Source organism: Convolutriloba macropyga, chromosome 9, assembly GCF_964194025.1.
Source record: "Convolutriloba macropyga chromosome 9, txConMacr16.3, whole genome shotgun sequence".
NCBI lineage: Eukaryota > Metazoa > Xenacoelomorpha > Acoela > Convolutidae > Convolutriloba > Convolutriloba macropyga.
Genome location: NC_134476.1, coordinates 46,838,893 through 46,854,113, shown reverse-complemented (window position 1 = coordinate 46,854,113; position 15,221 = coordinate 46,838,893). Strand labels below are relative to the sequence as shown.

Sequence of the window (15,221 nt, the reverse complement as noted above, 5' to 3'; positions counted from 1 at the left end):
AAGGTCCTTCCAAAAAATTCATGAAAGATCTTGCTAAACAGATTTGTTCTTTGGGAATCATTATCCAGATGAAGTCAGCCTCATAAGATGCGATTGCAATCTTGTACGGATCTTGTAATTTTAGCAACTTTTCATAAGAATGTTGCACGAATCTTACGAGACTTTTCGATCAAGGTTATCTTTTGTTTTCGACTCCGGAACTTTTTTCTTTGACGGCAACTCCTTGCGAAATTACATGCTGGCATAGTTCATGTTTGAAGAACGATGTATGAAGAAAAAAATCATTAAATTTTATTTTTCATTTAGACAACATAAACATAAATAGTTGAAAATTGAATTGTGATGATGAATTAATACGAAAAGAATTCAAGTCTAATTCACGTACTGTAACGACTATTTTCTTACCAAGGAGGGCTTCCGATTCGTCCACGAGCTTACCAACTAATTTAACAATTCCGTATATATTTCCTGTTATTCTATTTTGATAGTGAAAGAGCATGTCGTTGGTAACGTCATAGCAGCTAGTTTGAATTTATTAATCGTAAATTTTTCCATTTTTCATTGGAATAAATTTAAGCTTGTTGCTGACAAATTAGTACTACTTGCTGAAGAATTCGCCGATTCCGTATCTTCGCTGTTCGCATCTAAATCCTGATTGGCCAATATAAACCTATTCACGTCCGATATCGAAATAATCCCTTCTAGACCTCCTTCTGTGTTCACAATTACCAAGTGACGAACTTTATTTTCACAGAATTTTGAAATGATAACTGATAGTTTTTCGGTAGATTTGCACTTTTTGTAGCGGTTCTGGGAGAATTTGTTCAGCCAACGGTCAACAGGCACAATGAAATCTTCAGTAAGCTGATTAGCACCCAGGTGAAATACGTCCTCTTTCGAGTACAGGCCTAAAAATTTGCCCGATTCCTTGTCAACTACAGGAATAACTGACAAATCCGTCTTTTTGAACAACCTCAAGACCTCCCACGTTATCATTTTGGAATTGACGGTTTTTAAGTTTTCAGATCCGTAAGTTCCTATGTTGAGTTTGGCCACAGTTTGGTTATAGAAAAAGGGTTTGTGAAAAGTGGCACAGTGTATGTATTGCAGGATGGTTCTGTGACTGGCGAAGGCGATGATGTTGCCCCCATTGTCCACGTCTAATATGGGTATGCGGTGTATCTTGTGTGTGACTAGAAGGCGAAGGCAGTTGAACAGATTGGAGTCACTGTAGGCAAATACAAGAGATCGCGATTCTGACGTCCCCTGAAAAAAATTAACCAAAATCACAATAACAAAATTAACATAAAACAAATTAAGAAATCACCGGGAGCTTATCTACATTACACGCGTTAACCGGTACCGAAATTTTAACTAAATTCACTCGCATTTTTAGCTGGTTTCTACCTTTCTACCATATTACATAGCAAAAGTTGACCAAACTTACTCATAATTGACCCCTTTGATTGGTATGTAAGTTATAGTCCCTTTTTTGACCTTTCATTTTGGTGCCGGTAGAAATTTGTAGTGTAAATATTGTTGCGAATTGCAGAGAAGAAAATGACGCTAATAGAAAACTTTCGATAAGGAAGCTAATTGCCCACATTAAGTTAAGTGGGGGATGGTGTTAAGGGAGTAGTGTGCTAAACTCTAAAATTAAGTTAAGTGGGGGATGGTGTTAAGGGAGTAGTGTGCTAAACTCTAAAAACCACCTTAACACTGAAGTTATGTCGCTTAAACTGCTTCTGTTAATTGCATACTGAGAGACTAGGGAGCCGAAAGGTTCTAAGAGAATTGAATGCCCTCCGGGAGTTAACTGTTTATCCCGTTTTTGAGGACAAAACTTCAAAAGGGTCAGGCGAAAATTCGGCCATAATCGTTCGAGAACAATTATAAGTTTCAAACTATATGAAAAGAAGACTATAAAACTGAACATAGATTTGAGAGGGATTCACTATAATTGTAATAATGTCTTTTTTCAATTATTCGATGTCATAACTAATTTTTAATATTCATATCATTTGTCAACTGATTGAGTAATCCGATTAATTGTTGACAGTATACATAACGTCGTTTAGTAATTTTGGTGTTCAGTAAATATTATTTGTTTTTCGTTTCGTTTAACAAACTTCGTGTGAACTGAGAAAAGAATCGGAAAAATAATGTCAGATCTAAAATGACGAAAAATAATAAACAGGATTTTCAATGTAAAGGTTAAAAACTGAAGATAAATAAAATTTGACAATTGGGATATCATAAAATAGTACTGCAGTCACAAGTGTATCTGGTTTCACGATATACATTGATAAAAATCATAACAAAATATATAAATTTTGCCAAGATCTTATGCTTAGCATTGTATCTTATGCCTAGCAAGATAAGGGACAAAAAAAGTTGCAATAACCTAATACGAACGTTTTTAGATGACAATAGGGATTAGGAAACAGATATTTAAAAAATGCTATAAACATTTACACGACATTTCAAAGGGCAACCAAAAAATTTCTGGGTTAACCTTCAGCAGACTTTAACCTGATATTAATGAGAATAGCGAAGAAATGTTTATGTTCTTGGCAAGACTTTCATGCTTTGCAAGAGATGACAAGATCATACATTACCGAGCAAGCTCTATCATGTTTCGATTCACTAGGTGCAAAATATATGGATTAGCTACAAAATGGGAGCCTAAGGCGGTATAGAAGACCAAAATCCAGCTATAACCATTTATTTTAGGTATTATAACGCTAATTTGAAACCCTAATCCAAACACAAATAATTGCAAAATACAATGCAATTCCATTAAAATTTAAATTTGTGTTGATAAAACTATCGCAAAGGACGTGGAAACGCAGAGCAAGAACTAATCAATTCAATTGAAATTTTAACTGCAGTGGGAATAACAAAAAAGTTTATTTGAAAAAAAGTTTAATGTTCGTTTAATAAACACGATGTTTCGTGTTACAATTCGAAATCATAAAATCTCACAGCAGGAAAAACAGCATTTTTTTAGTAATCGCGCTTGGATGATGCTCAAGACAAGAAAATTCCCTTCATGAATCATAAAGTTCGCTAAACTATCATCTTTAGAGTGTCTTGTCCCAGGCCTGCTCTAAAAAATTGCAGGCAGAAGGTATGGACTGAAATACGCAGAAGTCACATAATTGTTTTGATCTGAGTTCTGAAAGTATTAAAGACTTTTTTCTAAAATGTAAACATTATCATCTTTCTGTTTCGGCCTTAAAATTCAAAAGTGGATTCCCAAAGTTAAAAAAAGTTAGAGACGTCAATTGTAGTAGTAATTACTCCTAGTAATTACTCCTTTGTTACTTAATTTGTTTACTTTTTGATAACGTACTCCTGTTTGACCTTCGGCTGGAGTAGTTTTTCGGCCTAAAATTTTAAAATCTCCATGATAAATTATAAAATTTTTTGGAAAAGTTTGACAACTTTGACTGCAATGAAATCGCCTTAATTCAGTTCTTTTTTCAAATATGGTTATGTCTTTTGTCTTAATCAATTCTTGTTTCATTTGATGGCATCATTTTCTTCTTTACTAGCGTGTATCGGTACCCAATTTTTCGCGTAAATTTATTCAATTTTGTAACCTCATTTCACTTTTCTTATCTTAATACATTGTACGTGTGAAACGTACTTACAAACTTCGAGGACGAAAAAGCACTACCCCAAATGGAAATTACAGTATTTTCGACTTTTAAACTCGAACCTGAGAAGTGAAGTCTACTTTTCGCCGAACCTACTCTACGTGGAACCTACTTTTCTTGGAATCCACTTTATGTGGGAGCCCCTTCCGCCAAATTGCCGTAATTAGGTTTTACTTAATTGGAACGCGCATATTGCGTTTTCATGGATCGGAAGCAAAAATTACTTTTAAAGTAACCGAATTCGCATTTAAGTGAATTGATCCGAAATAATGCCAGATTTCACAATGTATTACTATATATATATATATATATATATATATATATATATATATTTGAGTAACAAATGATGCATTATCCTAAACACATCAAAACGTGAAAGCCCTTAAAATAAGAAAAATTGAGTGATTATTCTGCAATTAACTATAATTATCTAATTTTGAATTTTAAAAAAGCAGTTTTAAACGAGGCATTTATGAGGAAGATTTGTCATTACATTTTCTGTTCTTGTTTTTGAAAGTATTTAATCAGTTTCTAAATTGTGGGCAATCAAAGACATTTAGATGAAATCTGAAATTGAAAGTGGTCATGTAAATGTGGGAAACACTTCCATTATTGTCACTTAATTGTGTGCACTAGAATGCGAAATCTACTATTTTATGCTCTATTTGAAAAAAAAAATTCCGAAAAAATCTTGGTGGGTTTATCTTAATTGTCCTAATTCGCTTCACTTCAAAAACGAATCAAAATTTTGTGAAATGAGCCTACCGCCGCTGTAACTCTTATCACATTACTTTGAAAGTACTTCCCATTTTAGGCTGTTTAATTGCCGCGTGGAAACTACTTACACGTAATTCAAAGGTTTTCCAAATTGGTCGTCAAAAGACGGTGATAAGTGATAGCTACATTCTTTGTAACTAGTTTTTGTTTTGGTAGCAGTGGATACTAGTAATGCTGATTGTTTACATTTCTATGTTTAGTCACAAACTGTATATAAAATATTGGAATAACTAGTTACTTTTCCGAAAGAAAAGAAAACAGAATCACCGCGAAGCTATGATAGAAAAGAGCTTCACATTGCTTGCGAATCAGTTTTTCAAAAAAAGAACAGAACTGTGAGTTTCTTTGTGAAAACAAAAGTCTAGCTTGTAAAGATTTGCATTTAAATTTACTTCAAACAAAAGTACACATTACTATTTTTTGCTTAATTTTTTACTGCTCAATCGTTAAATGTTTATTGTGTTTAGGCGCTATTTTGCTTTTACGTCTTCCAATCAAAGAAGTGGACTTCACTTCTGCAGTGGAGTTTTTTGATGCAGATGGTTGACTATTGCAGAGAAAACGCTGTCTAATTTCAGTTGATCTTGATTGCTTTTCTCGACAGGTTGCTTTTACCTGTCAACGAAACGATTCCTCAAGTGAAGTTGCTAAGCCTGATTGTTTGTCACTCAACTGTTAATTTTTAAATAATTCCTTACAGGGGATTGAATTTACAATTTGTACCATTTAGTTTAAACTCTTGTTTTTAATGCGGCTTCTTGTTCGCAATATTAATATTAACTTTATACCTGGCATAAATCTTCTTGGAGTTTGAATGTGATAACATTCAGACTCCGAGAAGAGTTATGCAAGGTATAAGCAGTGGTCGGATTATTTTTATTCAGCACTTTTAATTTAATTAAAGTTTTCGCGGAAACTGTTTTGTTTCTGCGTTCACGCACAGAAAGCTAGTTCAAACTTCATGTCGGATCACAGGTTAGTTTTTGGTCTCAGTGAACATGCTGATCATGCTGACCATACTGATCATGCTGATCATACTGTTCATGCTGACCGTACTGATCATACTGACAAAAAATTTTTGATATTTGCGCTACATTTGTCTCCTTTCAACACTTTCCAGTTTCACTTGCACCCAACTGATTTTTTTTGAAAAATTGGACGAATAATTTGAAACAAGATTACAGCAAGAACTCAAAAACCTAAGTTAGGGGTACGAATTTATGGTCCATCATATAGAAAAATTGATTTAAAATGAAAATTTTCATTATATGCACTACATTTGTTTCATTTCAACATTTTTCAGTTCAATTTGCATCCAACTGATGACATGAACGCACTAAAATCTGTTGAACGCTCACGAAAGTCTGGACATGAACGCACAAAAATCTGATGAACGCACGAAAGTCTGGACATGAACGCACGAAAGTCTGGACATGAACGCACGAAAATTTGGTGAACGCACGAAAATCTGATGAACTCACGAAAGTCTGATGAACGCACGAAAGTCTGGACATGAACACACGAAAATCTGATGAACGCACGAAAGTCTGGACATGAACGCACGAAAGTCTGGTGAACGCATGAAAGTCTGGACATAGGCACTTTCCGTCTGGGACGGTCTGGACATAGGTACTTTCCGTTTGGGACGGTCTGTACATATCGACTTTCCGTCTGAGACCTCAACCTGGGTCTCAATAGCATTTGATTGTTTGCTAGAGCTTCACTTCATGTTCCAGTCATGTTACAGTATATTTTGGTCCGCTAAACATATCTACTTATCAACTTATCTAAAAGACACTTGTTTTTTTATTAAAAATTTTATCCCAAATTTCTCGAGGTTGGCAATCGGCAGGAAAAGTTATTATTATTTTAACTTTGAACATAACGGCTGGCATATCGAAGTGTGACGCAGGCCCCCGTGGGTGCCAACTTGTTGTTGAAATCCTCTATTTGGAGAATTTATATTGATCCAATGATAAACCAAACGCAGATCCGGGCCAAAAAACATGAAGTCTAGGGTTTTTAAATCTTACCAAGACTTGGACATGCCAAGTCTTGATCAAGACTTGAATTGAATCTGTGCAGTGGAAAAAGTTACATGATCATATTTATGGTTCGATTATAATTTTAGTTTGCAATAAGACTTGCGGAGTACTAAATTGATTCGGTGTTAGCTCAAGGATAGGACTTCTTTCGAAACAGTTCAGATAGGTACTTAAGCAAATTTTCCTTAATTTTGAGTGAGCCATATTCCACGACAGATAATCAACCAATAGATTTTCTGCTCCACCGTGTGTTTAGATTTGCACTAAACAAAAGCACCCGAAAATGTATCAAAGATTCCTCTAACTTTGTGGCGAAACAGTATTTGTGGAACAAGTGATAAAAAAGTTTTTAAAGCTTTGTTCATGGTATTATTATCTTGCATTTCTTGATAAAGTGTATCCACTTTAGCTTGACTTGACCGTGAAAAAATTAAGAACTTAATATGCGAACACTCACCGCAGTTATCGCATTTACCGCTTAAAACCGCATATCTCACATCCATTCAACGCGTTTTCGGCAAATCTTTTACATTTTGTAGCGATTTTTATTTCTGTCGTTGACACGACAACCCGGAGTTCTATTTTTGCTATTTATGTTCTTAATAGCTACTTGAATCCGGATATGACTACAATACTGAACACTACTGATTCAGAGCAGATAAGCGACGATGGAAAGAGAGTTGGCATAAGAAAAAGACAAAGATAATGAGGGCGAAGTCTGTTGGGAAATCAGTGTTGTGAAATTGGATTGGGAACATGGAGGTAGAAAGTGGAAAATGAAATAAGAAGAGGGAATATAATTAGCTACAATAATTCTATCTCTCTCAATCTCAAGAGACACCAAAAGACTAATGCTAAAGTGGTTTCTGTCTTCTCTCAGACAGATAAAATCAATCCTCACTTAGACAGAGCTCCAGACTTCTGTTAAATTCTAATTGTACTTAACTATCAAAGCCTAATTTCATCTCCTAGATGACATATCAACAAATGGTAGCAATAAAAATGATTATTTTACAACTCAGTGCCTTATCGCAAATGCAGCTGACAAGTGTGGTTTCGCCCTGTTAGCTGCTGAAGACATGAAGTACGAACAGTGCGACCAGAAATGAAAAGTCGGATTTCAGTGTATTCCTTTCGCCCTCGGGTCGCTTGGGGGATTCTCCGAAACTTTTCGTTAAACACTTAAACGAATCGTCCTTCTGGCTGACAACAGAAGCTTGCAGCCTGATGGGTTATGTTTGGCATTCAATAGGTTATATCAATCAGTCTCCGTTATTGCTACTCATGGGTCCGCAAAAATGCTGATTGCAAGAGACCCTAGTTTATAGGCAAAAATGAAACACCAGCAAATGTTTGTAAGTTTAATTCACACGTAAGTAGGGGAGTCTTCTCTGAAAATGGTGTCTTCTCTGAGCTGGGACAATCAGTACTGGTACGTTGTTGACTTCTCACCCAATGAGTGGGGAGCGTAAACTTTTATGTTTCATCATATGGGTCGTTGCGATAGTGATTCCCCTGATGATTCGAATTGAACTGATAACAACAACAAGGGTTCTGTAAACCAAGATTTTACTCTGATTGATGAACTAATAAATTTGTTCTCACTCAAGGTCTTTCAACTGAGTTTTATGTTTTCAAGAATTGCACCATACAAACTTTTAGCCATAATGCTTTAATTTTAGTTTCTCAGTATGTAGCGAGTTTTTTTCCACACTCATACTTTTTCCACACTCAGTTTGCCACACTCATATCCATAGTTCGCTGTGGTGTTGACAATCACAAGAAAAGTTATCATAGTTGCTTTGAACCTTTTATCTTATAGATATGTGATTGAAACAAACAAAAATTTTCAATCGTATTCAAAAAAATCTGTGCTTTGATTATCTCGTATTTTTGGAGTTGTTGAAAACACTTTTGACTTTAATTTCTTGATGAATTTTGACATTAAATTCATGGTTTCTTAGGAGTTAAAAACTGATTTTAAATTACTTTGAGTAGAAAAATTTTTTCAAAATTTTTTTGTTATTCATCTTTTTGCTTTAAGAACTTTGCCAATCATCACATCCTAAATTTTAGATTAGTATTATATCTAAAAACTTGAAGAAAACAGGCACCATAAACTTTTCTAGATCGTAAATTGATGTGTTCTGAGAATAGTAAGAAATCTCGGTAACCCTCATACATGACCACGCTTGGTCTTCTTGGTTTAAGTCAAGTTGTACCCAATTATTTTCACAAAAATCGTTCACACTTAAGGATAATTGGCTCATTTTTATTGAATGAAACAAAGAAACCTCCATTAAAAAGCAACCTTACCACTAGAAAGAAAATGGGAGAAAAAAACTAAAAGAGTGCATTGTTTTTTTGAATTGCAATTTTTTGCTTGACAAAACAATCGAGTAACAAAAATTTAACTAATCCGAGATCTCCTCAATTGAAACATTGGGTTCTCGTTGTATGAGCTCAAAATAGAAAAAGTCTGGAACTCGCAAAGTTCGAAAAAAATAAAGTCTTGCATAAAGAGCATAACACTGTCGATCTATTAAGCAAGACTTACCTATCACTTTCAACAAATCGAAACAAATTCTTTTTTATTCTTGTTTTCTTGAATTTTATCATTTCTATCAAGTATTTCTGAAGGATGTTTTTATGCTAAACCTTTTAATCTTGAAACTGAAAACAATTCAAATCACAGAAGAGTTTTTAAAAAACAGTTTTGGCTTTTTGTGTTGTGAAATCCTTTTCAGCGTTTGGATCTTTCAATCTAGTTACTTTGGAAATCTGGGCTTTAAAGACTTAATTCTGCTTCAAAGATTCAACTATGTCATGGGGATACAATTGTCTTGAGAATTTTTTGTGTACAAAATTTCATGCAAAATTAGCACTACGGAAAAATTGATCATCGCTTTTCCCCGCAATGATCAAAATTTATTTGCTCTTGAGGATTCGAACTGCTTTGTGTTGCTCTATTTAAAGACATTACGAGCATCTACCGGTACCGAAAAAAAACTACTTACAAAGAAGGTGGCTGGCGTTTTCCGGTGCCAATTTCCGTTCAATTCCGAATGTTAAGTTTTTTATGAAAAGGGCTTCCACAAAACAATTAAAGCCTTAAAATAGAAAATAGGATCAAATAAATCAAAAAAATAGTTACGTGCGGCAGTAAGGGCATTTCACAAAGTTATAATCTTTTTGCTTTTTTGCGCTCAATTTTACGATATAATGTTTTAAGATAGCTAAAATGATGGATTTTACTGCAATTAATCTGCCGCACACTTTTTTGCAGAACGAGCTTTCGTCAAACATTTTTTGCGGTGGAATGCAGTCCTCATTTTTGAACTTCCAGTTAAAAAGTGAAAAACACTAACTAGAGTTTCCATACAGGGCACTGCCTTTTCGTCCGCGAAGTTTGCAAGTATGTGTTGATTTAAAAAACAGTTTTGGCTGTTTGTGTTGTGAAATCTTTTTCAGCGTTTTGATCTTTCAATCTAGTTACTTTGGAAATCTGGGCTTTAAGGACTTAATTCTGCTTCAAAGATTCAACTATGTCATGGGGATACAATTATCTTGAGAATTTTTTGTGTACGAAATTTCATGTAAAATTAGCACTACGGAAAAATTGTCATCGCTTTTCCCCGCAATGATCAAAATTGATTTGCTCTATAAAAAACTTTTAAAATTTTTGAGGATTCGAACTGCTTTGTGTTGCTCTATTTATGGACATTACGAGCATCTACCGGTACCGAAAAAAAAACTACTTACAAAGAAGGTGGCTGGCGTTTTCCGGTGCCGATTTCCGTTCAATTCCGAATGTTCAGATTTATATGAAAATGGTTTCCACAAAACAACTAAAAGCCTTAAAATAGAAAATAGGATCAAATAAATCTGAAAGATTTTTTCGTGAGCTGTGCAGGATGGCATCAACAAAGTCCGCACAGCTTTACTGTAAGCTTCTCAGTGATGGTTTAAAAAAACAGCCTTTCATCTTAATTTGAACTCAGTTGACTCCTGCTACGATATTTTGACCTCCAACCAAGTATCAAACTCAAGTTTTGAAATATTTTGCGATGTTAAGTTTCATTTAAAATACTTAAGCAAGGTGGTGCGAAACCTATGATCAAACGGAAACGCCAACCATTTTGAACTATACTAACTTTCTGGGTTTAACTTGCAATTGGAAATGTTAAATATTCAGCCACCGATATAAATAGCATTCACAAACAACCAACAATCATTCGATTTGTTCCAAACAACAAGTGAACATCAGTAAACTTTCAATAACTCTAATTTCTTTTTGCTCAAATTTCCATCAATTTAGGCCTCGCAAAAAGAAACATTCAAAATGAATACTTCTACCATTATAGCATTTGTGTCTCTATTGAGTGTAGCCCTTAGTGCCCCTGGTCTTTTGTCCAAGTGGTCCTATTCTGACTCACCCTGTCCCTCCTTCTCAGCCATGGCCAACTTCTCCCTAGACAGATTCCTGGGCAAATGGCACGAGATACAGAGATACCCTAACCCAATGGAAGTCGGATGCTCATGTGTCGTGTCTGACTATCAAGTCACTAGTCAGGACCAGAAAGGTTAAGTACTATTAACGAAGTAAGCTAAACGTGAATAAACTCAAACGTCTGTCTTGTGAGAAGTCCTTTGCAATGTTCTTCTCATACAACACGCATTTTTTTAAACAGCACGATTCTTGGGGCCACCTTATTAGATCATTGGTTAGCATTTTTACATGTGCTCTTTATGAAATTTCTGAAATTTATTGAAACCTTGGTTCATAGCCGATCCTTGATTTTACTTATCAGTTCAGTTCGAATCAGTCGGAATCAACCTTGCTACCGTCTTGGAAAAGTTTTGGAAGAGTTGTTTCTCTTGTTCTCGCACTCAAATTTTCCCAGCAACTGATTCACAACCCATGCGATATAACATAGAATTTTGAGCTCCCCTCTCGTTGGGCGAGACATCAATACAAATTAGTGTTGATTTGTCCCCACTCATTGGGAGAAATATTTTCCAAGGAAGACTCTCCTCTTATTGGGCTATATATATATATATATATATATATATATATATATATATATATATATATATATATATACTGGCTGCTTTAGCTTCTCAGCTGAAGTTTCATAGATATGTTGTGTTTAGTCTTAAAATTTACGAAAAAACTTTCCGCAAAATTTCAGTCAAATTGTACTTATTTCTCAGCTAAACTGAATATAAATAAATATTCTGCGCTTCAATTTGTACAGTTTGTAAGTTTTTGGCTTTGTGGGGTCATTTGAAGACAAAAGTGGACATGTCGCGTCAAAGATTACCCGTACTTAACGCCAAGTCAATATCAGTACTGGGCAAGTCTACTTCCAAGTCTAGGTATCAGTACTGATTCAGAGCTATGATCATAACACATTTAGGACTTGTCAGACTTGGCCAAGACTTGGCAAGTCTTAATCCAAGTGCGAAAATAATGTTCCGTACGGCGATCGAACCAACGCTCTCCAGCTCCCGCCATACTTGTCCTCCTTGCTGCGCCACCGTTATTGTTGAACCTTAGTCTTATGCGCATTTAAAATACGCTTGAAAGAAGCAAATTTCAAGCGAGAAAACGAGCAAATTATATTAAATGAGAGACATGCATTTACAATTGCCCAGAACTGATTTACACTTGGAGTTCCGTACGGGTAGCATTTTACATCAGTGCTGTCCGGTGTGAAAAATTGAAACGTTAACTGTGGACAACGGTGACAAAAATGCATGAATTCCCTTGTTCGTGCTCAAGGATAACTTAAACATTGTCCACAATTTCGAGCATGTAATTCTTCGAAGAAAAATGTTATCGCTTACTCTAGTCTTAAAACGTGATAGTGAAAGGCGCCGAAAGTTTTGAGCAAAATACTCGATTGAACTACTATTTTCACAGAAAGAATTCTTGGTGATTTTTATTCGGAAAAGCTTTACGGAATCATCAAAAAGATTTGCACGTCAGTTATTCAAATCTTAATCAAAAGGGATAACTCTTTGATTTAGGTAGCTACATAAAAGTGAACATGACGTACATACAATCCGATGAGGACAAAAACAGTGCTTTAAATGGACTCTATCTCAATGGAGACAACAAGGCAGAATTCGAGGTAAACATACTACACAAAGAGCATTAAGGCTTATTCCACATGCATTTGATCAGAACTGCACTAACAAAATAATTTGACAAAATCTTGTTCTGCAATTGTTCAAATAAGTATTTGAAAAAATAATTTTATGGAAATAATTCTTGTTGTATAGTTGCAATATTCAGAACTGCTCAGTGCCGGTTGAATTAAAGGAAAATACATAGCTAAAATATTCAAGACATTGTTTGTTTTTATCTACATGTTTTTGATATCAAAATCCACCAAAAACCGAATAAATATTTTTACTGTTTTAAGACTACCCACAATACAATGAGAAATATTCCTTGCACAGCCAAGAAATTCAACTGCTCAATCGAACAATTTAAATGTAAACTTTAAAAGATGTTCGTTTTCAGTTCATGCCTCATTTCTCCACAAAGCCCAATGTGTTTTTCCTCGACACTGATTATGAGACGTATGCTCTGCAGTATCAATGTCAACTATTCTTCCCTTATGGACAACTGGAGTTCGCTTTCATTCTTTGTTAGTGTTCAATATCACTCATGTCTGTGTCTCTTAAATTAAGCATTTACAGCTTGAGCGCTATCATTTCCTAAGTAATTTCTCGAACCAAATTTAACAAGTCATCATAAAAACCCAGGATGAAGTCCTCGACCCAAGACAGGTAGGGACCAGATGGACCTGGGTTTAGGACATTAATGTCCAGATATTACGACCGCCCTGATCAAAATACGAGACAAAATACCTCTAGCATCAAATAAACGAATCAACTGAAAATGTTAACTATTCGATGTTAAAATCCGTTGTGTGTTTAGCTCGAACTGAGACGTTGCCTGCTGACTTGGTGACAGAACTGAAACAAAAGATAGCAGATCTCGGATCAGACATCTCCAAGTTTGAAGAACCACAGCATGTCGGATGTCCTACTCCTCAGTAGAAAGAGCCGAAAATTACGGAAAAACAAAAAACTCAAAGAAACAGCATTTTTTTCTCAAAAATGGACCTAATTGATATGTTTTTTATCATGCAGTTTAAAAACAAACATTTAAAAAGTATTGCATTTCGTTGAGAAAGACCGGAGAAATCGAAAACTAGGTCTCGTAAGTTACGTTAACGTTTTAACGATAAAGTGAGATCTCAGCACGGCATTCAAAAAAAATATAACAGCACGACGCTAGAAAAACTACCGTGAAAATGTACCTAAAAAGTATTCAAAAATTCATAATAAATAGTATTTCTTTTATAGAATTGTTCAAAAAAACGTATGGAAGATTCTTATTTCGCACGAATGCATTAAATTTTTTGAAGAAATAACATTCGATGAACTAAAAAGTGGTAATATATTTAGCCAGCTAATGCATCTCAAAGAACTATCTTTTGCGGTTGTTAAAAAATAAGTTTTTGCCTTCTATCTTGTGTTATCTATTTGAAACTCCGATTACGCTATAAAAGAGGCCACAGTTCGTTATATCCCTCAAACAGAAACAAACTAAATAGGCGAAAACGTTTAACCAAAACAAACCAAATAGGAGAAATGAACCGGTCCATTACAGTGCAAAATTGTACATTGTGTAATTTAGAGGCTATGAGGCGTTTTTTGGGAACATCAGTGACAATACGTCACCACATATTTTCACTTTACAGCAGTTTTCTCCACTTTAAAAAATTATACGTTAACCCATCAAAACAAGGTCAAGAATTATACATTTTGTCATTCGTACTCAACAATAACATTACCATTGTCCAGAATTTGGAGTACCAAACTCTTCACTAATATGGCATGAAGATTACAGCCCACATTTTTCGAGTAATTACGTGGTAGTATTAGACTAATACAGGGGAACAGAAGTGTAGATTAAAAATCATACAAAAATTGGTTTTGCAAGTTTGCACATGAAGTCCCAACTTGTGCGGAAGGGTCAAATTTTTGAGAAAAAACATTTAATGAACCAGAACTTGATTTAATATATATACCCACAAACAATATTTTTTCTCGGTTGGTCAACGATAAAGTTTTCGCCCTCGAAATTCAGTTCACTATTGAAATCTCAGATTAAACCACAAAAGAGGCCACGATCAGTTCTTTATTTCACTTAGTACAAAAACAAGCTCCAATGGAAGAGTAAATTGAATTGAAACGAACTCGCAAGAAAGTTGGACCATTGCCGTGCAAAAAAGTACATTTTGTTATTTTGATACATTGTGATGTTGTTTGTGAACAGCACTGATGATACCTTGGAGCAAAATTTTCTGTTTAAAGCAAAACTGTACGAGGTAAACAAGAATACGTATAAAAATTTCGGCAGAATTGAAAAAGAAAGTTCATCTCATTGCTCTTACTCAGAGATACTCTTATCACAGTCCACAATTTTGAGCAGTGAAGTTTCTTCATAAAATCATCAATTATCATTACAATTATATATATATATATATATATATATATATATATATATACATATGTATATAAATATATGTATATATATATATATATATATATATATATATATATATTTATATATATATGTATATGTTGGGGTCCTAAGCAGGTGCACCTACTGTAAATATGGACCAGTACTGGATTCGAACCAGAATCTCTTACG

General features: G+C 34.7%; 2 protein-coding genes across 2 annotated transcripts in view; one reads left to right on the top strand and one right to left on the bottom strand.

Annotated features, from left to right (window-relative positions):
- Positions 1-269: 269 nt before the first annotated feature.
- Positions 270-15,221, bottom strand: part of LOC142345809 (5'-AMP-activated protein kinase subunit gamma-1-like) — a 57,485-nt gene continuing 42,533 nt past the window's right edge. The window contains exon 3 of the mRNA XM_075398182.1: positions 270-1,266. Coding sequence (XP_075254297.1) covers positions 559-1,266 — 708 coding nt within the window. The 3' untranslated portion in view covers positions 270-558. The remainder of the gene's footprint in view (positions 1,267-15,221) is intronic.
- LOC142345419 (apolipoprotein D-like) lies at positions 10,485-13,730 on the top strand. Its single transcript, XM_075397469.1, has 4 exons — positions 10,485-11,067; positions 12,518-12,621; positions 13,017-13,143; positions 13,437-13,730. Exons 1-4 carry the CDS (start codon positions 10,827-10,829, stop codon positions 13,556-13,558), a joined length of 594 nt encoding a protein of 197 aa, XP_075253584.1. The 5' UTR covers positions 10,485-10,826; the 3' UTR covers positions 13,559-13,730.